Source organism: Brettanomyces nanus, chromosome 1 (assembly GCF_011074865.1).
Source record: "Brettanomyces nanus chromosome 1, complete sequence".
NCBI lineage: Eukaryota > Fungi > Ascomycota > Pichiomycetes > Pichiales > Pichiaceae > Brettanomyces > Brettanomyces nanus.
The window spans coordinates 298,136-322,240 of NC_052374.1; the positions used below are offsets into that span (position 1 = coordinate 298,136).

Genomic DNA, 24,105 nt, shown 5'->3' on the forward strand with positions numbered 1-24,105 from the left:
GAGTGTAGTTACACCTCTGTTTACCTGCGTTTCCAGAACTTCTTGAAGAATCCTTGCGGACCATCTGATCCGTCATCAGATGTTGGAGACGATTCCGAAGAGGAGCTTGTTAGCACAGCATTTGAATTCACCAAGTCTAGTTTACTGTCAGATCTCGATTTTGAACGTGTCCTCAACAACAACAACGATGACCGGCGTCTGCCGGGATTGCTCTTTCGGCTACTATCGGTAGTGAGAATAACAGGGGGGTCGAAGGTCAAAGACCGATTCTGTGGTTGAATCTTGACTGAGGAAAGTCTTCGGTTGTATCGCTCGAACATGGCATGTTTCTCACGCCACTCTGGTGTGATAACAGTTGGACCTGTACGAGCGGGTGGTAAGATAGAAGGTGCGGAAGAAGAAGGTGTGGAAGAAGAAGGCGCGGAATAGGAGGCCGAATTCGTGCTAGTTGTTGCTAAATTAGTTGTTCCAAGTGAAGGAGATGATTGTGCCCTTGTACGCGGAATCATCGAATGAATAGTATGTATTTCTTTCTCGGCCCTGCTTATATGGTCGAGATGTGGAACAGAATTCAAAAATGGAAATGTTGCATTACTGTCGTCAAGGAAAGAAGCCTGCAGGTCTTCGTCAGCATCCCCATCAATTGACGATACATCAGAAATTGAGGAGGTGGTGGATTCACTCGGGGACAGAATTGCAGCTGACGGTGATAACGATCTGCGAGAGCCTCCTGTAAGAGAAGGTACTGTCAACACATTTTTATCGGCAAAGGGGGTCCTAAAAGTGACCTTGGAAGAACCTTTACCGGAAGAATATTCAGTTCTCGGTTTGTAATCTGTGCCAACGTATACCAAAGAGACGAAATTCTTGGTAGATGTTGCGATGGAGGTATACTTATTCTTGGCAGCCCTGCATCCCACAATGATCTGACTTGGCTGATACAAATTCAAAGTTTCTGACATGTAGTTTATGTTGCGGAAGAACTCGAAGTTGATCTGCAAGGCCAGATCTTTATTAAATCGAACAAATTTTTGAAGAATGAGTTCTACCAACTGAAAAATGCACTGTTGGAGGATGTCTTCTTTGAATAAATTGGAGATAGACGCACAGATAACCAAATTATCACCACTTTTGGAATAGTTTTCAAGGTAAAAGTCAACGGCAGAAAGGGAACTTTTATGCTTCGAGATCAAGATAAGATAGAACTTGTCGCTGTTGATTCCTTGGGTATATTTCGAGTGACGGAAATTCAAGCATATTGAATTCTTCTTGATGATTGGTTTGGTTGGATAGTCTGTCATGTTTAGGCAATTGAACCCGGAGTTAGACTCTTTCTTGGCATCCAGGCGGTGACCTACCGGAGACATCGCCGGGTCAGAATCAAAACGGTAGTTCTTTTCAACATCGATCTGTTTCTTGGCGAACTGTGAATCCAAAAGAAGAATTTCCTCATCGGTCATCTCCAAAAGATGTTTCTTTATACGGGTACCTGGGATCTCATATAATCTTCTGGAAGAAGAAGATGAAGAACGTGGTATATTTGCCTCATTGACTGTTTTTTTCAAGATCGGTTTAAGATGGGGAGATGGAGACTTGACGAACTCAAAGTCATCAGTATTATATTCATAGGAATGAGAAGGTGTATGGGGAATATCAGTAGGCTCGATAATCTCAGGTCGATAGTTATCAAAGGAAACACGTCTGTTGAAGAACTGTGAAGGTTTCAATGTTGAAGTGGTTGTCGTCGTAGTATCAGCAGTGGGAGCCGATGAAGACAGGAGTGACATGCTATCGTTGGAAACCCCTAAGTAAATGGCAGAGGGTAAAATACAAGAAGGCAAGACAGTAAATCAATGATAAAAAAAAAGAGAATACAGATACAATGCTACTTAAGAACCCTGTGTGTTTGCTGTATGAGGCTTAGAAATTAAGGGTCCATTGGATCCTATCAAAAGAAATAAAAAAATGTGACTTGTGATCTGTCCTATAGGATAGAAGCGATGCAGAATGGTCCAAATGGAGGCACAGTATATATGGGAAATGGGGATGACGCACTGGTGTCCAATTTGGCTATACATTGGGAGCATCGTCCTTCTTAGATAAGGCTTACCCATGGTCCTCCCCACGTCCTGCCTATATTGCTCTTTATCGTAATGTAAGGCTGAGAATGGTGAAAAACCGTGCGCCACAATTGGGCAGTAATCAAATTGCCTCAGCCTAGCTGATCATGTGGGCGCGAATTGAGTTTGTTTCGGCAGGAGGAGTCTACGGGACGCTACGGGACGCCATGGGGGCCCAGGATTCTATACAGAAGGAGCCTGTAGGCCTCGGCGAGTCAGGGTTTCGATCCACCAAAGAGCCTGAGAGCTTCTAGCTCATGTGTAGCTTATTAAAAAATCGTGTAGCTAAGAAACGCAAGGATGCAATACGCATTGTACGTAGTTATAAATGATGGTAAGAGTGATAGATTTGAGTGTTTGCATCGGCTAGACGAGAGCATTTATGACAAATAATAATGTTGTGGCGGGTCAACTTAAAACAAATAGTACGAAAAAAAAAAGAATAAGATTATGAGCAGTCCTATTTCTTCTTTAGGGAGAACATGTCCGATTTTACCCTCGATTATATACCGCTTCTTGATGATGATGATATTGATGATGATTCAGTGACTATGGCTGTCAAAAAAGAGATTGAGAGGGAGATGGCGAAGATCGCAAACACGAAACAGTTACATATTAAAGTTGTCGAGCAGTTTCCAGATGGTAATATAGTGCTTCCATACGATATTCCCATTACAAGCAAAGGTATGGGAATACCGTCATTGGCACAGAAATACACGTCATTTAATGGGGGTTCAATGATGACTAAGGAGGATAAATTGAAACTTTTAGCGAGCTACTCGATGTTAAGATCAAGATCTCTTGATATACTCCAGCATAATAGTAATCTGGTGGGAAATCAATGGATAATGAAATTGGATCAACTGGAAAGGCTGAACAAGCAAGCAGATTCTGAATTAAATTTGAAGCGAAGACGAATTGATGAACTACTGGAAATCAGAAAACGAAGATGTCTTGAATTCAAGCCAATCAACGAATTTATGAGGAATAGATGGAATGAAAAGATCGATGAATTAATAGTGGTGGGAGTTCAACTGGCTGAGAGGCAGCTACAAAAAGATTAACTACGGATATTTAGAGTAATCAGTTTATTACGCACAAAAAGGATTGATAAGTCTCCAGATTATACAATTTAAGCACCAGTGACGACAGCATCGTACTTTGCCTTGAACCAGTTAATGGTATCCTGCTTGGTAACCTTGTGAGACTTTCCGATTCTACCCTTACATCTCTTTCTTCTGGCGACTCTGTAACCAGGTCTGCCCATAACAATGTAAAAGTCCATACCGAAAATACCGATATTTGGATCGTACTTGATACCTAAATCAATGTGCTCAGCGATACCGAAACCGAAGTTACCACTCTCAGAAAAGTTTTTGGCGTCCAACTGGTACTCTTTGACCTTCATACCTCTCTCCAAAATCTCCTCGGCCTTTGGACCTCTAACAGTAACGTGGACAGAAATCTTCTCATTTCTTCTGATACCAAAAGATCTGATGGTGTATCTGGCCTTGGACTGGACTGGTGTTTGACCGGACAACTGCTCCAACACCTTGGAAGCTCTGGTAAGTCTATCACCAGATTCACCAACACAGACGTTCAACACCAACTTCTCAATCTTCAACTCTTTCATAGGATTTTGACTTTGCGACGACATCTTGTTCTATTATACTTTGGCTTAGTATATAAAACCTAATGAAATAAGTAGAGTGCAGTTTGCAAAAGTGAAAAATTTTAAGACTCTCAATCCAATGAAAAAATTTTTAGCGTGAGGGTTGAGGGTGAGTCTTCTGCGGGGACGTTACCGGGAGGCCCTGGCAGGCCTCGATAAAGCCACGGAGGAGCCATAAAGAATCCTTGGGAAACCACATGGAAGTTGCTGGGTAAGTCAGCGTTTAAGAGCGTGGTACAACCTACCTGGGAGAAGTGTTTCACTGCGATAAGATGCAAAGGAAGGATCGCGGTAGTTAGTTAGTCTAACTCTAATAGTAAGATCGCTTAGCTCATCCTGCTCATCATCATCATCATCATCGGTACCGACTCACCGACCCACCGACCTCACTGCACCAGCCACATACATTTTTACCTTCTGCACCGCCACGTCTCGCCTTGCTTTGGTTTTAGAGTGGCAAAATAAAGCCAGGTCAGGTCGTTCTCAATTGATCAGCACAGATCTCTCCCGTTTCGTTTGTTGCATCGTTGTTTTCTTCGTGATTCACCATGTCGATAAATGCAATTGCAAAGAAATACAGCTATAGGTCGTCTACCGACAAAGAGTTGGATGATGCCACTCAGGACTATCAGCATATGGTGCCCAGCCTAGATTCTCTGTCTCCTTCGTTATCACTTCCTCCCATTTCTAGACCGACGGATTTTCTCAGGGCCCATACAGATGATGTATCCAACCCAGGATGTAAGATTAAGATTGCTCATGGTACCACGACGTTAGCATTTAGATTTCAAGGCGGTATCATCGTGGCTGTCGACTCTAGAGCCACTGCCGGTAGTTGGGTGGCTTCTCAGACGGTGAAGAAAGTCATCGAAATTAACCCTATGTTACTTGGTACCATGGCCGGTGGTGCAGCTGATTGTCAGTATTGGGAAACTTGGCTTGGTACGCAGTGCCGTCTTCACGAACTTCGAAATAAGGAGAGAATTTCTGTGGCGGCTGCTTCCAAAATTCTTTGTAACTTGGTTTACGAATACAAGGGAATGGGGTTGTCCATGGGTACAATGGTGTGTGGATGTACCCCTAAAGAGGGTCCTACCATCTTCTATGTTGATTCGGATGGTACGAGACTTAAAGGTGATATGTTTTCGGTTGGTTCTGGTCAGACGTTTGCCTATGGTGTTATGGATTCCAACTATCGCTGGGATCTCACGGTTGATGAGGCCCTCTATTTAGGAAAAAGGGCTATTTTGGCTGCCACACATAGAGATGCTTATTCTGGTGGTTCTATCAATTTGTATCATGTCACTGAGAAGGGTTGGGTATACCACGGTAATTACGACGTGGGTCCTCTATTTTGGGAGATTAAGGAGAAAGAAGGTTCATTTAACAACGTTAAGAGCTGATTATCTCCAAATTTGCCTACTTACCAAATAAATATAATCTATTTATCGTGCCTTCTTCAGGAATAGTGTACAAATATGGATAAGTAAAGAAAAAGATCTAACTATATATATCACTCTAATTTAGGAGCTTTGTTGCTGCCATCTGTAGACTGACCTTCATCGAGATGTCTTTTAAGTTTGGTAAGGGCTTCTCTCTGTTCTTTGAGTCTGTTCTGCTCCTTGCTATTCTGTTCTTCAAGGCTATCGAGCATCCTGTTGAAATCATCATCATCCTCCGGATCGTTGTCAATGACCTTTTCATCTTTGGTCGGCTTCGCCTGTATGGGGGGTGTAGGACGGGCAAACTGGCGAAACTTTTCAGGAAGATCTTCAATAGATATTCTTTTTTTTGAAAGAGAAGGTACCGGGGGTCTCACCGGACGTATAGTGAACGTAGCGGGCTTTGATGTATGTTTCATCGGTGTAGAGTTCCCGTAGTATTGCGGCATCTTTATTTCTGAACTGGCAGAAGAAGTCCTGATCTGGGTAGTTGGGGATTTGACTGTGGACGCTGATACATGGGAAGTTATCTCTGACTTGTGCAAGGCCTCGTGCTCCTGAATTGCTAGACCGTTCCTACGGGCAATCTGAATGGTGGCCGCATTCAATGCCGCACTCAAAATCATCGTTACGTGTTTTGGATTCTTGTCAATTAGAGTCAACAGTGGCGAACCTTTAATACCAGCATTTTTAGCGGCTTGGTCCACCTGAGCTATCGTCATCGCTAGAGCCTGTGTCAAAATTTGGGTAGTCGTAACCTTATCGTACATCTTTCGATCTTTGGTGAGACGAACCAACTCCTTTTGTAAGTATGATAAAGCCCTCTTCGTATCGCCGGAAAGCTTTGGTGCCGGCGATGGTGATCTCTTAGTATCGCTGTTCTCTTTATTATGTCCTTTTGCTCTTTCCTTCTCGGCAGCAATTCCTTCATCGAGTCCCCAAAGCCATCCCTTACCTTCCTTGGAAACTTTGATAAATGCATTATTCATTGACAGATTGTGTCTAACAGAGCTCTGCCATCCGTCCGAACAGTACTGATAGTAGGGGTACATTTTCTGAATTTGATGATAAATTTCGGAGAGTGACATCCCTCTAGCAGTTCCATATCTCCGAAGACATTCGGTAATCATCTTGGAATAAGAAAGGGTTGGCTTTTTTCTATATTGTATAGGAATTTCTTCCAATGTATACACCTTTTTGGTACGTTGTTTCTTCTTTTCTTTCTTTGCAGAGTTCGAAGGCGGAGGTGATAAAGACATCAGCCTCGACGCAGGCGCTGACGTTGCAGTTGAAGTTGAAGTTGAAGACGAAATTGAAGCTGATGCCAAAGCTGAAGCTGGAGGAGGAACAGATGTTTTCACTGGCTCTGAATCCGGTGTAAGAGCAGAGTGGAAAGCTTGGTCTGCAACATAAGATGAAGTTGTATTGTGAGTAAGCTGAGTCAATGCTGCCGGAGAAAGGATGTGGCCGCTAACAGCCGTATCAGATGAAGAACTTGTTGTGGTAGCTGCCGCTGCTTTAGCCTCTTCCTTTCTGATTACAGAAGCTTCTGCATTAGCTCGAAGCTCGTCAATAAACTCCTTTCCCAGTTTAGGTACACTCTGCGTCTGCGGATTGTAGGGTGTTTGTTGCAACGATGAGACATACTGTTGCTGTTGGGCAGTTAAAACAGAGGTGGAAATAGGTCCCAGTGAAGCAGAAGCTCCACTTAAGTAACTGGCAGGTAGATACCCCTTTTGAATGGCGAACGCTTCATTTTGCGCAATGGCCTGAGCCTGTGCAGCATGAGCGCTTGTAGTGCGAAGTAGATCAGCCTGCGAAATGAGTGGTGGTGACTGTCTTGGTTGTAGAGATGGCTGCATCGACGAAGAGATCGTCTCCATTGAAGGTTTACGTGCAAGAGCAACGGCAGCATTGGCAGAGTTGGGAGATGTAGATGCGGCTCTGGAAACCGTCAGAGTGGACATACCACTATGACTACTATTAAACGATGTCTTCAAATTAACAGCCTGCGAGGGATTTATAGGCGAGTTATGCAGCTCTGGGGATTGCAACCCGCCGATTTTGGCAGAGTCCTCACTTGGAAGAATAAATCTGAACCTGGTTTCACCTATCTGAATTCTCGTGTTATCATGAAGGGGTAGCGTAACATCCGTTTCAATAAAAGAATTGTCCACAAATGCACCGTTTCGTCCTAAAACTGTCATTTCAAACCTCTGATGACCAAAATTGTAGAATATTTTGGCATGACGTCTCGATATCGCCTTCTGCGAGCCTAAATGTATGTCCAAAGCCTCGGTGTTCTTATCACCTTCCACCATCCGTCCCAACAATATCTGCATGGTTTGAACATAAAAGGTAAAGTTCTCAAAGTCCATTAAAGCGTAAGCTTGGATCTTTTCGGGGGGTAAAGAATTCTCTTCGTTATCATGTTGAACGGTCACCCCATGTACGGATCGAGAAGGGTGATTATCTACCATTGAGCTGCTAACTATCGCAGATGCCGGGGAGGTTGAATGGATGACATCATTTCTTACTGATGCTATTTGTGTGGTTGGCGATGTCTTCGATGTAACTGATGCTCCTTCGGCGGGTGACGTAGGAATAATGGGTGACCTGTGCTTATTCTGAGTCGGTATTAACTGATTCCCCGAAGGCAACGAAGCCAAAAGTGAAGTAATCTCATTTTGGGTAGGAGGATGATCCATAATGGAATCGATTCCATTACCAGTATCAGTTCCTAGAGCTGCTAACTCCGAATCACCATTGATTCTATGATAGTCAGACAGCGAAGACTCTGGTTGATGTGAAGATGCCTGTGACTGCTGCTGACCTGATGTCATTGAGCCAGACATGATGAAAGACCGATTAAGTAAAAATGGCTTATTTTGCTTCAACAACAAAGGAAAATGAAAGCGTATAGAAAACAAAACTCAAATTTAAATTTTACTCGAATCCTGATTTGCGAGCTTCGCTAACATCGCGAACAAAACCGCGTGAAGAGTAAAACTACATACTTAAATCCCAAGATAGATAGATAATCGACAATAGAGTAATATTATTAGAGGGAAAGATCTTTGAAAAGCCGGTGGAATGAAACACCCGATATCTATAAAGCAACGTGTAAAGTTCCCAAATTTTGATGTTGATGGAAGTAGTCGACAGCGGAATCCAAAGTACAGCGATCCTTAACGATCATGTGAATCAGCTGCGAAATAGCTGTATTCTTGCGGAGAATATTGATGGATTCACGGTCCAGAAGTTCCAATGCCTTGTTTTCTTTAACGAGAGAGATCATATAGAACTGGTCGTAGGAGTATGCCTGGTAGGGTGCCTTTCCGGTGGCAGCGTTTAGAAGAATAAGACCACAGCTGAAAAGGTCTGTTTGGGTACAGGCTCTCGCAAGAGGATCACCTGTATTCAAAAGCTCCGGTGGAGCAAATTGGGGAGTAGTTTCCAGCATGCTATCCATATCCTCCACTCTAGAAGATGAGGAAAAGTCACTGACCTTAAATTGAAGGGAACAACTGTTCTTCTGTAATGAAACCAACACATTATCGGTCTTTAAATCACAATGCACTGAGCTGAGAACCCTTAATATACGAAGTGCATGCAAAAGAACGCCACAAAGATACCACCAAAGTTCTTCGCTAATGACAATGTGCTCCGGTAACGCACTTTTGCCGCACACCCTTATGTAATCAGTCAATGTGCAATCCATCTTCTTCATAACAAGGCATGGTAACTCATCTCTCTTTCTCATCATAACAAAACTCTCACGATTGAGATAGTACAAGCCATAGGGAATCACAAAGGGAAACGTATCTGAGTTTTCGTTAGAATTTAATCGAAAGTTCTTCAAAAGAAGCATAAATTCCGTTTCTCTCTCCAAAGATTTGACCCGGCTTCTACTCACTGGAATCTTCACAGCCACTTCAAGTTCACTTCCACCTTGTGAACTCATTATGGCTTCAAATACATACGAGTTTGTGCCTTTTCCAAGACGGTCCACCAACCGGATATGAAACACCGATGAAGATAGTACAAAGTTTCGAAGTCTTTCCGACTTTAGTGGGTATCTATCGTACGAAAAGGATGTAGTAGGTGTTTTCTGTTCTTGAGGTTCCTTTTTGTCGCAAGAAAAGGGAAGAAACTCTGAAAGTGCAACAGGAGAAGTAGGGGAATAGTATGGGTTTTGGTCTTTATTCTCGTTTAATGTATCATCCTCATCGAGGGTGGTGGAATTAAATGTAGAGACGTCGAAAAGAGAGTTGGTAGTAGCATTCAGATCAGGCTTCCTACCCTTGTCAAAAACAGGAGTCTGTGGAGGTGTTGATGGCATGATTATCAAAAAATCGTTAGCGTCAAACAAAAGCACACACTGAAAGACGACCTGAAATCAATTACAACCCCTCTTGAACCGAAACTTGGCTCACTCTAAATAAGGCCCGCATTTGTGCGGCGGGAGACGAAAAAATTAGGGTCGTAAACCTCATTGGCCCAATTGGGAAATTAAGGAGTGAGGAGCAGACATGCCTACCATGATCAGTGCGAAGAGGCACATACATGGAACTGGTAAGCATATTCACTTTCCTTTATCTGCCAAATGGAAGGTCAAATGGGGTGATCACGGTCGTTAGAAATGGACAGTGGTTGGTACGACAAGACGCCAGTGTTGTTAATATAATGATGGATATCACTCTAAGAAATGGTATCTTTCGCTTTCTTTCTTTCTATCTCTAAATTTGATTGTTATGCATCTAAAAGCATGAATTTACCTGAAAAGAAGATCCCTTAGAAGTTCATTGAAGAGAATTCTGTTAAGGTTTATCTTGTATGTAAGATTGTTCTTTGCCTCAGATCAGAAAGATATTGAAGATTATTCTCTGCCTCAGCTAAATTACATTTCAGTGGTTATCTGACCTTTCTTACTGATAGTGAAATTAATACTGAAAGAGTAACGTGCTAGCAATATCTATCTCTTCAATGATTCATTTGTCCTCTCTACTTATACCGACTTCTCGTTTCGGTAATACACAGCCTGAAAACGAGCATCATAATTGATCCACGATTTTCTTCTATGGAGGTGATCACGATTTCTTATCTACAATTGTTATGGAGCCAAACAGGAAGTGCACTGCAAATGGCTGGAATTGGGTATCGGAATCTGTGCTTGGTTCGGGTTTTTTCAATTCCCCTTGCAAATTATTCTGCACCATCCTAACCGTTAGATTGATCAATGCACTCACTCTCAAAACTTATTTCCAACCAGACGAGTACTGGCAGGCCCTAGAACCCGCTCATCGTCTCGTGTATGGGTATGGCTTTCTAACTTGGGAATGGAGACTTGGACTTCGTTCTTTTATTCATCCTCTTCTATATTCTGCAGTGTACAAGCTCTGCGACTTGCTAGATCTTTCCTATCTTTATGTGCTTAACATGCCTAAAGTGCTTGATGCTTTTATTGCCTCTATCGGAGAATTTTATATGTTCTATCTTATGAAGAAAATTACCAAGAATGAGAGAATATCAAGATTGACTCTTTTATTGAGTTTGATGTCTAGTTTCAATTGGTACTGTACCACCAGATCGTTCTCTAACTCTTTGGAAATGCATCTGACTACTGTCGCTCTGTATTACTTTCCATTGGTCGGCTTTTCGAGACCTCTGCTCACATCATCTCTAGTGATTTCTGCCTTATGCTGCCTTATAAGGCCTACAAATGTCATTTTCTGGCTTTATTTGGGCCCTCTTCTTTTCTACAGAGCCAGAGGGTGGTCCAAAAGACTCACAATTACTTTGATTGCCATCTTCGTCGGCATCTCGGCATTTGTTTTTGATCTTGTCATAAACCGCTGGTACTACAATGACTGGAAGTTACCACTGCTCAAGTTCTATGAGTTCAATGTCTCTAAGAGTTTATCATCTTTCTACGGCGTATCAAGATTAGATTTTTACTTGTTTCAGGCTGTTCCCGTCCTAATGCTAAACTTTTTACCGTTCTTATTGATCGGCCTTTATTATACCCAAGACTACTACCATGTCAAGATTATAAGTGCGATTTATCTACTTTCATTCTCTTTGATCAAGCACAAGGAGTTTAGATTTATCTATCCATTGATGCCATTCCTCCTTCTTTTTTGCTCCTTTGGCATAAAGGAATTGTTCCAGAGGCTATCAATACGGCTTTCTAAGATAGTAGCTCTAGTTACAATCCTCATTTCGACGTTTGTCTCATTTTATTTCTCAATTTACCACGAAAGTGGTGTCATTCAAATCACACAGGATCTAAGAGACAAAGTTATCAACAATTACAAGAATGGCACCGTTGATATTGGCTTTCTAACTCCATGTCATTCAACTCCCTATCAAAGCCATTTCCACTTGCCACCAAAGTTTGCTGATATCTGGTGGCTAACGTGTGAACCACCCCTTAATTTGGACTCTTCTGAGAGATTACTCGAATACAGAGACGAATCAGATCATTTTTACGATGATCCAGATCAATTCCTTCTTCGAAATTTTCCTGACATAAACTCCCTGGATAATATCGCTCCAGACTCAGCCCTATACCCACATACCTGGCCTGATTACTTGGTTATCTTCCAGCAGTTAGAACCTGTCATGAAAAAGTACTTGACAGATTCTGATTATGTCGAAGAGGAACGACTCTTCAACAGTCGATTTCACTGGGATTACAGACGAACAGGTGATCTCATAATCTATCATAGAGCATAGAATCCAATTAATAAATAAATATATGTACATGCAATTGGCGCCTACAAGTCCCACTTTGATTTATGTTTCGAACCAGGCAACTTGTTTGGGTATTGCTCGTTAAAGACAGCAGGCCCAAGACTGGTGTTCATCAATTCTACTGACTGTACCCTAATATCATCCAAATTCACCGCAACTTTGCTGTCCTTAAGAAACTTCTTGGTCTTAGTGTAGGTTATCCTGGCATTTTTCCAGTTTTCCTCCTTTATATAACAGTCAAACAAGCCAATCATACAATTATAATCACCAAGTTCGGCTCCCAACTTGAACCATTCTTTGGCTTTGTATAAGTTGCTGAAATAGTTGAGTTCCAAGAATCCCAAATTCACGAAACTCTCCAAAAACCCTTCACTGGCCGCCATCTCGAAATGATATCGAGCATTCAAAGGGTCGATTTCGTTGATTAATCCTAAAACAAAATGAGCCTGTGACACCTTATTGATAGGAGCCAAGTTGATCGACTTCTCCATTAGCACTTTAGTTTGCATCAACTTCTGCTGCTGAAAAAGAATCATACCTAAGGTACGATAAACATCTGAAGACATGAACGAGTTGTTATCTAGCTTCAAAAACTTTTTGTATAGCTCTAAAGCCTTAGCTAAATTATGTTTCCTGTAATGATAATCTCCACCCATCTTAAACACTAAAGGATGCTTCAACTTCGAAAGCTTGTTAATAAATATGGCAGCATGCTCCTTATCATCCTCTGTATATTCTCCCGTGGCATCATCTAGGGCTTTGAAAGAGAGCATTGTAATTGCATCCCTGTTGCCCAATAACGCAGCCTGCTCCACAAGTGCTCCTTCAAGCTGGATCAAATACTTGTTTGCACTATGAGTTTGCAACCGAATCTCTTTCATAACGTTTTGAAACAGAAGAAGATCGATGCCTTTGAACTTTTTAGTATCCACTTCTTCATCACTACCCATTTTCTCGTATATATCAGATAATACCGGCAAGTAATGATGGAAATTGTACTTAGCATTGAAGTCGAAGAGTAACCTGCTGATGACCTTTTTACTCGGCAAAATGTCCATCAGCAAAGGCTTCTGGTCACGAAGAATTGCAGAAGTCGCATAATTTCGCCAAAGTATCCGTGAAAGCATGGCATACAAGTACAAATACTTGGTATGACTGAGTAGAGGTAACCGAGAAGAGTGATATATATGCAAGAGAAATGAAATATATTATCGCGAGCTTTCAGCCTCTAACGCTTTTTATACGCTTCCCTTCGCTTCACTATTCACAGGAGTTCGGTTTCATATGTCGGATAAGAGAGCGAGAAGTCGGCTGGAGCCGTTGTCAAGAACTGCCACTACAACTAGCTCGATGGCTCCGGTGCATCCCATGGAACTCGCTGTTCAATCGCTACTAGAATCACCATTGGAACTACTCAGCTTGAATCTCAATTCGCTATACGAATCCCAAGTGATACTTTCTACCATTTTGAAGAGGTTGGAGTCGAAGTTGAATGAATGCCTCAAGAATATTGAAGGTGGAGATGAAAAGGTTAACGAAGACTCCTCCAGTATTACTACTGATCATAGCGATGATACTGTCAACCTCGATACTTACTCAGAAAGAATCCATAAACTTAGACAGACTGTGGAGAAAATCAGTATGAAACTCGAGATAGTGGAAAAACGGATAGACAAAATAACGAATAACATGAAATGACTGTATATTAGTGTATAATACTTTTAAAAGACACTCATAAGAGAGAATGGATAGCCTTGATTCTTGGCCTTAAAACAAGCCATCAAGTAGGCATAAGCAAAGTAGACCACCACCAAGCAAACAACTATAATACTAAATCTATGCTTAGGATTCACGGCTCTATTTACGGTATCTGCAATCACAATCACGCCGACAGCAGCGAAAGCATAAATGACGGAGACAATCTGAGTCTCTGCAGCATATTGAGACTGTTGTGAAGGAGCAAAATACACAGGCAAACCTTCTTGAGTATGTCCTGTAAACTCCGTTTGTCTAATTCGATTATACATGTAGCCAGAACATAGTAAGATAACAAGAATCATGCAACAGGCCCTCCAGAGCTTTTTGTTGAACACGACTTGCATAAGTCTGTCAGACTTCTTGTAGAGAACAAACAAAGCAACAAGAAAAGCAAACACATTAGCCATCATGGACTGATAGTCAGGAGTTTCAATGATATGAAATAGCTCTGGGTCCGATTTACTGGAATGCGACATGATCCAACCGCTCATCCTCTGTGGTATATCATCACCAGCGAATCGATATTGATCAGTAGGATTAGCAGCATCCATGGCCTTTCTTGGATCATAGTAATAGACCTTAGGAACACTGTTGATACCCAAAATTTTGAAAAATTCAGGTGCATCGCTGAGATCCGCATAGGCGATCACAAACTTGGACTTGTTCAACTCCAAGTCCTCGTTTTTCAGGCCATCGTCCTTGACATTCAATACTCCTGAAGCCCTTAAGTTTTTATAGTATGAAGAAGCCAACTGAGAATACTTTGGCATTACCTCAGTACAAAGAACACATCCAATTCTAGGGCTCGAAGCTGTGATGAAGAGAACAAGAGAGTAGTCTTCATTGGCCATTACCTCCTGGTAGTTATTGTCTGTCACCTTAACTGGTCCATTCGAGCCCAATGACTTAACCACATGACTAAACGTCTCGGCTAGAGAAATTCCCGTCAGAAAGGCACAAATAAGTAATGATTGAAGCCGCATGGTACAATTGACACAAAAAGGAGAGTGCTGATCGTATCCTTAATCTCTTTCTACTACACGTATTCTTCTATTCCCTTGGTAAGCAAAAATACATCACGTCGCTAGAAGTCGATCGACACACATCACCTTTTTGCATCTCCCTCAGTTTTTTGAGGGGCCTTCGAGCTCAAAATTTTTTTGTCGCGTTGGCTCAACTCGGATGAATAGCTTAGCGAAAGAGAAAGTAAAAGAGTGAGGAATATCAATTAAGCTTGGTCTGTTTCTTTTACACGTACACCTCAGCTTTCATTCTACTGTAACTGACTGACTAGGCATGCCGATCAAGTCACTCGAACCTTATTTGTTCGAGCTGAAGACAGTCAGCAACTGTCCGTTGGATGTGCTAAGAAATGCCGTCGTCGGCATTGACGTGGAGCATTATCTTTCGAGGCTCTTCACTCCAAGAAAGGAACCAAACTTGGAGGCCATAGGTGGATTGCCGATGACTTTGAAAATGCTGATGGACTCTGACTTTAAGTTTTTCAAAGATCTCAATGTTAAGCCTATCTTTGTATTTTCTGGCCTTCGTACTGCAATTCAATATAGCTATCTAGAGCAGGCCGAGATCTTGTCACGCGAGAGAACTTTCCGTCATGTTTGGGATGATAAAGTAAATAAAGAGTACTTCAACGAAAGTTTCCGTGATCCAGACTCTCCATTGACTATGAGGCCGGTGATGGATCAATTCATGGAGTTGCTAGACTCTAAGAACGTTGAGTACATCGTCAGTCCCTTTTCTGCCTGGGCTCAATTGCAGTATATGTTAAATGAGCATCTCATCAACTGCATCTTTGGTTCCACAGATGGACTCTTGGTTGAAGGTGTTGATCGTATTATCTTGAGTATTGAATTCGAGAGCAAGCAGTTTAAATATCTGGATAAGTCTAATATCTTTTCCAAATTGAACTTGTCTCCAAAACAATTTAAGGATATTTCTATGTGTATTGGTAATGGGTTCCAACCGTTCACTTTGAACATATTTCCTCACATTCCATCGCAGAGTACCTTCACTGCTTTGCACCATTTTGTGCTTAACGGTGGCTCTATCTACAACACTCTTCTCGGCTTGACTGATGATGGAAGATCTTTTGAAATATATATGAAAGGTTGCTCTGCTTTACGCTTTATGCCCGTCCTGAAACTCAACGGAAGGGTTGAGCCTAGACAGATCAATAGCGATGCTTCCTGCTTGTCGGTGCCTTCCTCTGGTATCCCCAACTCTTCTGGCACTGATAGCAGCAGCATAAAGGGAACCTCCTCAGAGAAAGTTCCCGAGGATATGCACGAATTTATTGGCCAGAGACTTCCTGATGAGTTATTCTTTTACCAATCCATCGGTCTCACGACGTTTGATCTTTGTGAAACATTGGTGCATAGTAACGCTGTCGAAAGATTACCTCCTGATATGGCGTTAACTAGCCTATACCGCCGCTTAGTGACCAGTGATAATTCACTTGATATAAGAGGTAAGACTATCAATCTTCTCGCCAACTCTTTGAATAGATACTACCAATTTAAGAAACTCAAGCTCACCACTTACTTCAATGGTTCGGAAGAGTATGAGTTGGTTCAGAGAATGTCTCCACCTATATTTCTCAGTTTGCAGCCTCTTCTTATTAGGCACGCTACGGCAAGATCCTTCGATCTAGTGACTCTTCTTTCCAGTCTTTCCGATGATTTCCTTGCCGAATGCACTATCCCGAGAAAGGCAAGTAACAGCGATGATACCAAGATTTCCACTAACTACGAGTTGATTTCTACTTCTCTAATGAGAACATTGTTATTGTATGGTTTCATCAAAGAAGGAGAGTTTAAATTCAATGCTTGGGGTGACGCATTGAGATGCATTGCTCGGTCTTCGTATAATTCCCAGTACTTACTACTAGTTCTTTGGTTTTTCAAACAATTCCCGGACTTGAAATTGTCCGATTTGTTGGAACCTTATGACCTTCACTCCATCAACAAAAAGCATAAGGAACAAGCGATTCTCATCTCGAAGTTTGTTGGTTTGTTTTCAATGAACAACTTGAGCTCCGTCAACTATGCATACAAGGTGTCTAGACCGTTGCTTCAATTTAGATCTGTCTTTGACAAGCTCAATTCAAACATTGGTGGAGCAGTCCGCTCAAACTTGATAGCATTGCTTCTCCTGAACCAGGATGATCTAGACAAATATGAGAGAGACAACAGCGAATGGAGGAAACTTATCCTAGAGCTACCATTCCGTAGTACTCTTCCAAGTGTCTTGTTGGGTATCATTTCGCAGCAATTCTTTGAAATGTATTTAGATAATTTCGACTTATCCAAATCATTTGCTTCAATTAACGAATCATTCCAATTTGTTCATGCTTCTTCAAGTGCAGAACTCATAAGAGGATTCAAATGCTTCCAGGAAGTAGCCGGGTTGGTCAAGCTACTTGGTGAAAAGGGGCTAATTGTTGACAAGGAGGTACTGGAGTTATTTGCACAATCAAACGAGTTTGTCGACCAAATGCTATCGAAGAGCGCATGAACGCTGGTGCCGGCTGCTAGTAGATGTATCTAGATCATGTATACACACACTCTCTTTTTAATGCGAAAGATATAATGCCATATGAAGAACCCATCAACATTAAAATATAAAAGAAAACTTGGTAAAAAATAAAATGACTGTATATGCTTTATGTACGTCTTCAAGGAATCTGGAATACACTGGCGAGCTCATTAATCAAGCTGGTAGTTCTGTCCAACTCTGTCTGAGCATCTTTCCAATTTCCATCATTAAGAGCATCTCTGACGCCAGGGTAACTATTGTACCGGAAGGTAATAAGATTTCCCGAATCATCATACTCCTCGGGTAGATTCAGCTGTTGTCCAAATATCATATTTCGACACCAAGGCCTATTATAAATTCCGTCGGAAGATGATAATATTTTCTGAAGCACACTCAACCTCGTATTCCAGTCCCATCTATTAACTGCAAGTAGATTAGGCTCAATACCGGACGAGGAATCCACAATTTCCATCCAGGTACTAAAAAAGGATTGCTGTTCACGACCCATTTCTTTCATTCTAACTAGGGCCTGCTCGAACTTAGAAAAGTCAAGATGGATATTAGAGTTCTTCAGCTTCAAGTTCGCATAATTTCGAAGATCTTTGGCGTTTTCATTCATCAAAGATACTAACGCATAGATATCCAGAGGAATAATAGGCTTATCAGATAATTCCAAAAGAACCTTGGCCAGAAGGCTCGTTAGAGTCTTGTGATAGTTCATCTCAGAGTCCATATCCATCTTTTTGAACCGCTGAAAAGTGTCTAGACACGAGTTTTTGGGGTATCGTCTTTCGCCGGATCCCTCAAAGCTAAGATCCAAAGAAGGAATACTAAAGTGTGAAACGAACGGCATATAACTCTTGGTGACATCCAACGAGTAGTCGTATTTCTTATCCCACATATCACTGAGACTGACATTCTGAATTGGATCCATGGTATCATGAAGTAAATTGATCATCGTATTGTAGAACAACGGATCCCCAGAGAAATTGATTTTGGATCCCGCCACAGCGTCACTCAAATCGATATAAGCAAAGACGTTCCTTTTAAAGAATTCGGATCTTCGGACAGCTAAATTGGCAGCGCCCGCTTGATTGTACTTGGATCCAGAGAAGGATATGAAATAGATCGATCTGAGAGGAGACCATTTCATAGACGCTTTCATCTCGGACAAAACACTCATTAATTCAAGCAAGACAGCAGTTCCGGATGCCTCACTGGCACCATAGCAAGCAGAGTCCCTATTTGCAGCAATAACTACAGCGAGAGCATCCTGCTCACTGCCGTCAATTCTACCTATAACGTTCCACATCTCTTTGAACGGACGCTGGACGAGCTCATTGGCCATATTGACCTTAAATTGATCACTACCAGTCCAAATATCCACTTTCTTATCGCCAATCTGTACATTCCAGTCAGAAATATGTACGCCAGTTTCTTTCACTTTATCCATGATTTCTATAAAATCGGCCCATGAAATAGGAATAGAAGGTATCTCTGGATAAGCAGAGGAAGTAGCTAAAAGCGTGTCGGAATCAAAATAGTCGGGGATCTTGTCGGCAGATCCTGGACCTGGATCAATGATATTGCCGGAAGCAATATCCGGATACGCAACAGGCTCTCTTTGAATGGAATAGAGCGAATAAGGCGAATCTGAAACAGGATCACTTATGAAAAGAACGGCAACGGCACCCCTTGCCTTGGCATACTGGATCTTCTTGTAATCTGGGATACCTCCACCGTATTTTACTAAGGCAACAAATGAAGAGAGATCAATGCCATAGGATTCAAGAGTGTCGTAATCACGACGAAGACCGTAGTTTGCATACACAACTTTACCTGTTGCAGAACCTGAACGAGAGCCAGGATTGAATGACCAGTGGGATATATCATTAGGTTTGTCGTTGCTATCCTTACTGGTTTCTTCTTGAATTTCTTGAATTTCTTTGTTATCGTCCCTCTCTTCAACATCCGTTCCATCCTGGACACTGTCCACAAGATAACAGTTATACACTATCTGACCATCAGATCCCACTAAATTCACAAAGGAATCGTTGGAAGGATATTCAGTGAAAGCCTGGAAGGGCTGTCCATCAAGCTGGCGAATATTTGTCTTCTTAATATACTCTTCGATATAACGAGCGAGGGATAAGTCACCAGCCGTTCCTGCCATATGAGGCATGGAAGAAAGATACTCCAGATTCTCCTCAAGACGATGAGGATCAATTTTATCTTCAATGTATTGAGAAAGAACATTCAAGTCGTGAAAAGAACCGTAATAACTGTTGTTCCTGCCATAGACACTACTTGCAGATATCATATAGATGAGGACGGCGACAAATAGAACGTACAGTAGTCGTTTCACTATTAAGGGATTTCCCACCTTGGAAATGCATGCATCTATCTTGCTGCTTATATAGCGCCATGCCTCATATACCGGGTCGAGGGCTTCGTTTATGGGCGTAAATATTCTCGTGTTGATGTTTCTGGCCAAATCCTCAGCCTTCCCCAGAAGTCCCGGTCGAGAAGATGAGGCTTCCAAGGCAACCGGGTCCTCTATTTCAAACTGCTCAAAGCCCCCTTGTTCATATGGAGGAGGATCTTCGGACATTTGACCGGAATTGGCCTCAATACTCACTGGTGCCGAGGGCAGAGATTCTGCCGAATGCGACTCAACAGAACCGTTACTGGCACCTTCAAGTCCCTTCGGCAACGGTGTGTAATTCTTTTTATCTGAGGGCATTTATTTGTTAAGCACTGAATGAAGAAAACGGGTTGAGCAGAAAAGAACGACTGAAACGAACCAACAACAAAAAAATACTATGTATGGAATTCAAGGTGAAGAAAGCAGGCTGAGAAATGGAAAATGAAATGCTTCGCTTCCTTCAGACTTCGCAGCACGTCATAATATTATTTTTCCGTGTTCTTCATCCAGTGGCAGTTCAGTTTTACGACAGGTTTTATATTTAGAGAAGTGTTATTCGGTCGTTATTTTTGCCATGCTCTCTAAGAAAAGGAGCTACAATATCGCCATGGTGTCTGATTTTTTTTACCCTCAACCGGGAGGAGTTGAGCTCCATATATACCACTTGGCTCAAAGGCTTATTGCGAGGGGACACTCAGTTATAGTGATAACACACGCCTATAAAGATCGGACTGGTGTCAGAATCCTGACCAATGGTCTTAAAGTGTACTATGTTCCATTTGTGGTGCTTTATAGAGAGTGTACTTTTCCCACGGTGTTTTCTGCCTTCCCTATTCTCCGATACATCTTCATTAGAGAGAAAATAGATATAGTACATGGTCATGGTAGTTTCAGTTCTCTGTGCCACGAAGCTATTCTTCATGGCAGTACTATGGGTCTTAAGACTGTCTTTACTGACCACTCCTTGTTCGGTTTTGCCACTGTCGGCTCTATTCTGGGTAACAAGCTCTTGAAGTTTACTTTGACAGATGTAGGTCACGTGATATGCGTCAGCAATACATGCAAGGAGAACACGGTACTTCGGGCTTCTTTGGACCCTTCCACGGTATCGGTGATTCCTAATGCTGTTGTGGCGGATGATTTTATGCCTGCAGATCTTCGTCCTTCTCTAGAGACCATTACAATAGTGGTCATCTCAAGATTGTTCCCCAATAAGGGTGCTGATCTACTCACCGCCATTATTCCTCGAATTTGCATGGATCACCCTGAAATTCGTTTTCTTGTCGCTGGTGATGGGCCAAAGTTCATTGATTTGGAACAGATGCGTGAACGGTATCAGCTTCAAGATCATGTTGAGTTAATTGGTAGTATACGACATGAGCAAGTGAGAGATGTTATGATAAAAGGCCAAATTTATCTTCACCCCACTTTAACTGAGGCCTTTGGTACAGTTTTGGTTGAAGCAGCATGTTGTGGCTTACTCGTTGTCACTACAAATGTTGGTGGTATTCCCGAGGTGCTTCCCAGTAAAATGACTGTATTCGCACAGCCAGAAGAGGATTCTTTGGTAGAATCTGTCAACGTTGCCGTGGGAAAACTTAAGAGGGGAGAAACTGACACCTCTTCATTTCATAAGGAGATTGAAAAGATGTACGACTGGTCTGATATAGCCGTACGTACAGAGAAAGTCTACGATAGCGTCTACAGCCAGGATCATCTTACGCTCATTAATCGGCTTATTAAATTTTACAACTGTGGCTCGTGGGCAGGATTGTTGTTTGTTCTATGCGTGGTGGTTGACATATTCATTCTGAGGGTGTTGGACTGGCTGTGGCCTAGAAAAGATATCGATAAGGCTAGAAAGTGGCCCAACAAGTACTATTCGCATCCCTAAAGATTCATCAGATAACTTTCCTCTCCTTTCCCACCATATGATCTCAAAATAAAATCCGTGAGCTTCTCTTCCATGATACCAGCATAATATTCGGCAACATCATGCTTCTGCTTCGATATAGTACGGGCACCTGCAATAAAATTAAGTGCTAGATCAAACAAACCATCTATAAATATGGCCGTCTTTCCATCATCACGGTATCTGGCGACAGATATATCTTGTTCAAGCCAAGAATAATCCTCTGAAGGCCCTTTTTTGGTCGATAACCTCTCTATTAGATCTCTCTGTTTGGCGATCTCGTTGATCATTCTATTCTTGGTCAAGTTATGGAATTCTTCATGCACTTGACTCTTACTTTCACGCTCGTCGTGGTTGTAATGATCAAGACCAAATGCATTTAATAACTTGTTCATATGATTAATTTTGTCCTGTAGCTCTTCTTTCAAAGATTTCAGCTCGGTCACCTGTTTGACGAGGTTTTCATTCGTTATATGTTCGTCTTCAAGGGATTTACCGACCTCGGTCAACTTCTCCTCATTAATTTGAAGCTTCTTCAACCTTGCCTCAAGGACACCGATCTTCAGATTAAGTTTGTCAATGAAACCATCATTATTTGTCTCTGGCTGTTTCACAAGAGCATGCTGAACCAGCTTCGAGGCATCCTCTTGTAATACGATGGATACAGGTATCTTTTCCCGCCTCCATTCAAGGCGTTCTAATAATTTACATTTTTGATTGATGACTGCTGCATCGAGAATGATATCGTCTTCTGTAACATGGTGCGAATCAAAGGTAGCAATTAGATTGCAAAGATAGATATGAAGCGGTTTAACGTCAATTGTGATACTTGCAACTCCTTCCCTTGCTGCTCTCATGCTTATCAACTTAGTCAACTTGGCGTCTGTTAATTGGATCAATCTGGAAAGATTCTCTTTAATCTGACCCACCTTGAATCCTTCTAGATTGTTAATTACTATTAATCCCAATTTCAACTCTTCGCTAAAAGTGGACAACTGTATGATAGCCAGCTCTCGTCCTCGGAGCAAATCGTCGCAACTTATTAGGTCCAGCTGTATATCCAGTTCTAACTGTCCTTCTTTGTAGTTATCGACAAATTCGCGTAGATAAACGTCGATCTGCTCAACAATCTCATGTGGTATCACAGTGGATTTAAATTTGTAAACTTCCAACAGGGAGGTAGCGTAAGCGTTGATCTTGAAAAGGCAATTAGCGGACTTTAGATGCCTTTCTTCTTTTCCAAGATGCACTTGAGCAGCAACTCTTTCAAAGAAATAAGACGTTAAAGTTGAGAGATCAACAAGTTTCTTCATTACGCCAATCTTGAAGTTATCCTCTCTTATCAGTAAGTTATCCAAATGTTCGTTGAACTTCTTAGAACTCATTTCATGAACCTCTACAATCGATTCTTCTGTTATGATTGGCTGGGAAGTCTTTTCCTGAACCGTTGAACCGCTCTTTTCAGCATTCAGACGTAGAATTACCTTTTCAAGTTTCTGAATCTTCGAGTCAAGCTCATCAATCTGCTGCTCTCTCTCTCGCAATTTCTTTTCCAACTGTGAAACCTCCTGCTTCAGCTCCGTTTGAATTAAACTGTGATTCTCGATAAGCTCTTGATTCAAGGACTCTAGTTCTTCGAGCTCTTTCACATTCTCAGCAAGCTTCTCGTTCTGAGTAATTAGATCTTGATTTTTTAGCGTAAGATTTTCAATCAATTCTTCGGGCTTCTGTAAATTCTCTAGCTGGGCTTGAAGTTCCTCATTCAATCTTCCCAAATCGGTTTGCATTGAAGCCCTAGTCTCATACTTGGAAACCTTATCCGTTAACGAGTTGACCTTTTCACTAAGTTTCAACTCATTATCCAATGATTCTTCTCTAAGCTTCACCAGTGTCAATTCCAACAACTTGTTTCGTGTTCGAAGTTGATCTGGACTCATTGTCTCATTAATATTATCATGTTCCACCTCAAACTGGAGTATTAATTGATCCTTAGCTTTAGCATACTCTTTCTTGAGTGAATTGTACGATTTGTTGACAGCCTGCAACTCAGACTCTATATTTCTGTTTTCAATCGATAAGACGTTGACTTCAACTGTTCGCTTCTCCAATTCTTCAGAAAGATTGTCTATCAATCTCGATGCCTCATCGTTGTCTTGGTGACTTTTAGTTAGTTCCTCCTTGAGGCTTTGAACCTGGTCAGAAAAAGTCTTAAGCTTTTCATCAAGCCGTCGTATGATATTGTGTAGTTTATCGACTTCGTCTGACATACTAGGGTAGAAACAAATATAGATGTAATAAGTAGATACCTGACTTTGATACAGGTCGATAGTCTCACAATGAGACGGAACTGGAAACGATTGCGAGAATTAATCGCGGTAGATCAACATCGCGTTTTAGTCGCGTAAAGGGGAATAAAAAAGGTAAAAAAGGTGTTAAAATGTTACCTGTCTCATTGTCTAAGACTA

General features: G+C 41.8%; 13 protein-coding genes across 13 annotated transcripts; 5 read left to right on the top strand and 8 right to left on the bottom strand.

Moving 5' to 3' along the window:
* Positions 1–20: 20 nt before the first annotated feature.
* On the bottom strand, positions 21–1,787 carry FOA43_000154 (uncharacterized protein; the record flags this gene model as incomplete). The annotated part of the gene is made up of 1 exon (XM_038920489.1): positions 21–1,787. The coding sequence occupies one exon, from the start codon at positions 1,785–1,787 to the stop codon at positions 21–23; it is 1,767 nt and encodes a 588-aa protein (XP_038776417.1).
* Positions 1,788–2,602: 815 nt separating this feature from the next.
* Positions 2,603–3,184, top strand: FOA43_000155 (uncharacterized protein; the record flags this gene model as incomplete). Its single annotated transcript, XM_038920490.1, has 1 exon — positions 2,603–3,184. The coding sequence occupies one exon, from the start codon at positions 2,603–2,605 to the stop codon at positions 3,182–3,184; it is 582 nt and encodes a 193-aa protein (XP_038776418.1).
* A 68-nt stretch (positions 3,185–3,252) lies between these two features.
* RPL11A (60S ribosomal protein L11A) lies at positions 3,253–3,777 on the bottom strand (the record flags this gene model as incomplete). Its single annotated transcript, XM_038920491.1, has 1 exon — positions 3,253–3,777. One exon carries the CDS (start codon positions 3,775–3,777, stop codon positions 3,253–3,255), a length of 525 nt encoding a protein of 174 aa, XP_038776419.1.
* Positions 3,778–4,340: 563 nt separating this feature from the next.
* On the top strand, positions 4,341–5,195 carry PRE2 (Proteasome subunit beta type-5; the record flags this gene model as incomplete). Its single annotated transcript, XM_038920492.1, has 1 exon — positions 4,341–5,195. One exon carries the CDS (start codon positions 4,341–4,343, stop codon positions 5,193–5,195), a length of 855 nt encoding a protein of 284 aa, XP_038776420.1.
* Positions 5,196–5,305: 110 nt separating this feature from the next.
* On the bottom strand, positions 5,306–8,089 carry FOA43_000158 (uncharacterized protein; the record flags this gene model as incomplete). Its single annotated transcript, XM_038920493.1, has 1 exon — positions 5,306–8,089. One exon carries the CDS (start codon positions 8,087–8,089, stop codon positions 5,306–5,308), a length of 2,784 nt encoding a protein of 927 aa, XP_038776421.1.
* Positions 8,090–8,343: 254 nt separating this feature from the next.
* FOA43_000159 (uncharacterized protein) lies at positions 8,344–9,576 on the bottom strand (the record flags this gene model as incomplete). Its single annotated transcript, XM_038920494.1, has 1 exon — positions 8,344–9,576. One exon carries the CDS (start codon positions 9,574–9,576, stop codon positions 8,344–8,346), a length of 1,233 nt encoding a protein of 410 aa, XP_038776422.1.
* A 2,437-nt stretch (positions 9,577–12,013) lies between these two features.
* On the bottom strand, positions 12,014–12,940 carry FOA43_000160 (uncharacterized protein; the record flags this gene model as incomplete). Its single annotated transcript, XM_038920495.1, is given in 2 exon segments — positions 12,014–12,924; positions 12,937–12,940. 2 exon segments carry the CDS (start codon positions 12,938–12,940, stop codon positions 12,014–12,016), a joined length of 915 nt encoding a protein of 304 aa, XP_038776423.1.
* A 334-nt stretch (positions 12,941–13,274) lies between these two features.
* FOA43_000161 (uncharacterized protein) lies at positions 13,275–13,688 on the top strand (the record flags this gene model as incomplete). Its single annotated transcript, XM_038920496.1, has 1 exon — positions 13,275–13,688. One exon carries the CDS (start codon positions 13,275–13,277, stop codon positions 13,686–13,688), a length of 414 nt encoding a protein of 137 aa, XP_038776424.1.
* Positions 13,689–13,711: 23 nt separating this feature from the next.
* Positions 13,712–14,731, bottom strand: FOA43_000162 (uncharacterized protein; the record flags this gene model as incomplete). Its single annotated transcript, XM_038920497.1, has 1 exon — positions 13,712–14,731. The coding sequence occupies one exon, from the start codon at positions 14,729–14,731 to the stop codon at positions 13,712–13,714; it is 1,020 nt and encodes a 339-aa protein (XP_038776425.1).
* A 313-nt stretch (positions 14,732–15,044) lies between these two features.
* FOA43_000163 (uncharacterized protein) lies at positions 15,045–17,282 on the top strand (the record flags this gene model as incomplete). Its single annotated transcript, XM_038920498.1, has 1 exon — positions 15,045–17,282. The coding sequence occupies one exon, from the start codon at positions 15,045–15,047 to the stop codon at positions 17,280–17,282; it is 2,238 nt and encodes a 745-aa protein (XP_038776426.1).
* Positions 17,283–17,442: 160 nt separating this feature from the next.
* Positions 17,443–20,046, bottom strand: FOA43_000164 (uncharacterized protein; the record flags this gene model as incomplete). Its single annotated transcript, XM_038920499.1, has 1 exon — positions 17,443–20,046. The coding sequence occupies one exon, from the start codon at positions 20,044–20,046 to the stop codon at positions 17,443–17,445; it is 2,604 nt and encodes an 867-aa protein (XP_038776427.1).
* A 289-nt stretch (positions 20,047–20,335) lies between these two features.
* On the top strand, positions 20,336–21,582 carry GPI3 (Phosphatidylinositol N-acetylglucosaminyltransferase gpi3 subunit; the record flags this gene model as incomplete). The annotated part of the gene is made up of 2 exons (XM_038920500.1): positions 20,336–21,400; positions 21,568–21,582. 2 exons carry the CDS (start codon positions 20,336–20,338, stop codon positions 21,580–21,582), a joined length of 1,080 nt encoding a protein of 359 aa, XP_038776428.1.
* A 36-nt stretch (positions 21,583–21,618) lies between these two features.
* Positions 21,619–23,907, bottom strand: FOA43_000166 (uncharacterized protein; the record flags this gene model as incomplete). Its single annotated transcript, XM_038920501.1, has 1 exon — positions 21,619–23,907. One exon carries the CDS (start codon positions 23,905–23,907, stop codon positions 21,619–21,621), a length of 2,289 nt encoding a protein of 762 aa, XP_038776429.1.
* Positions 23,908–24,105: the final 198 nt, after the last annotated feature.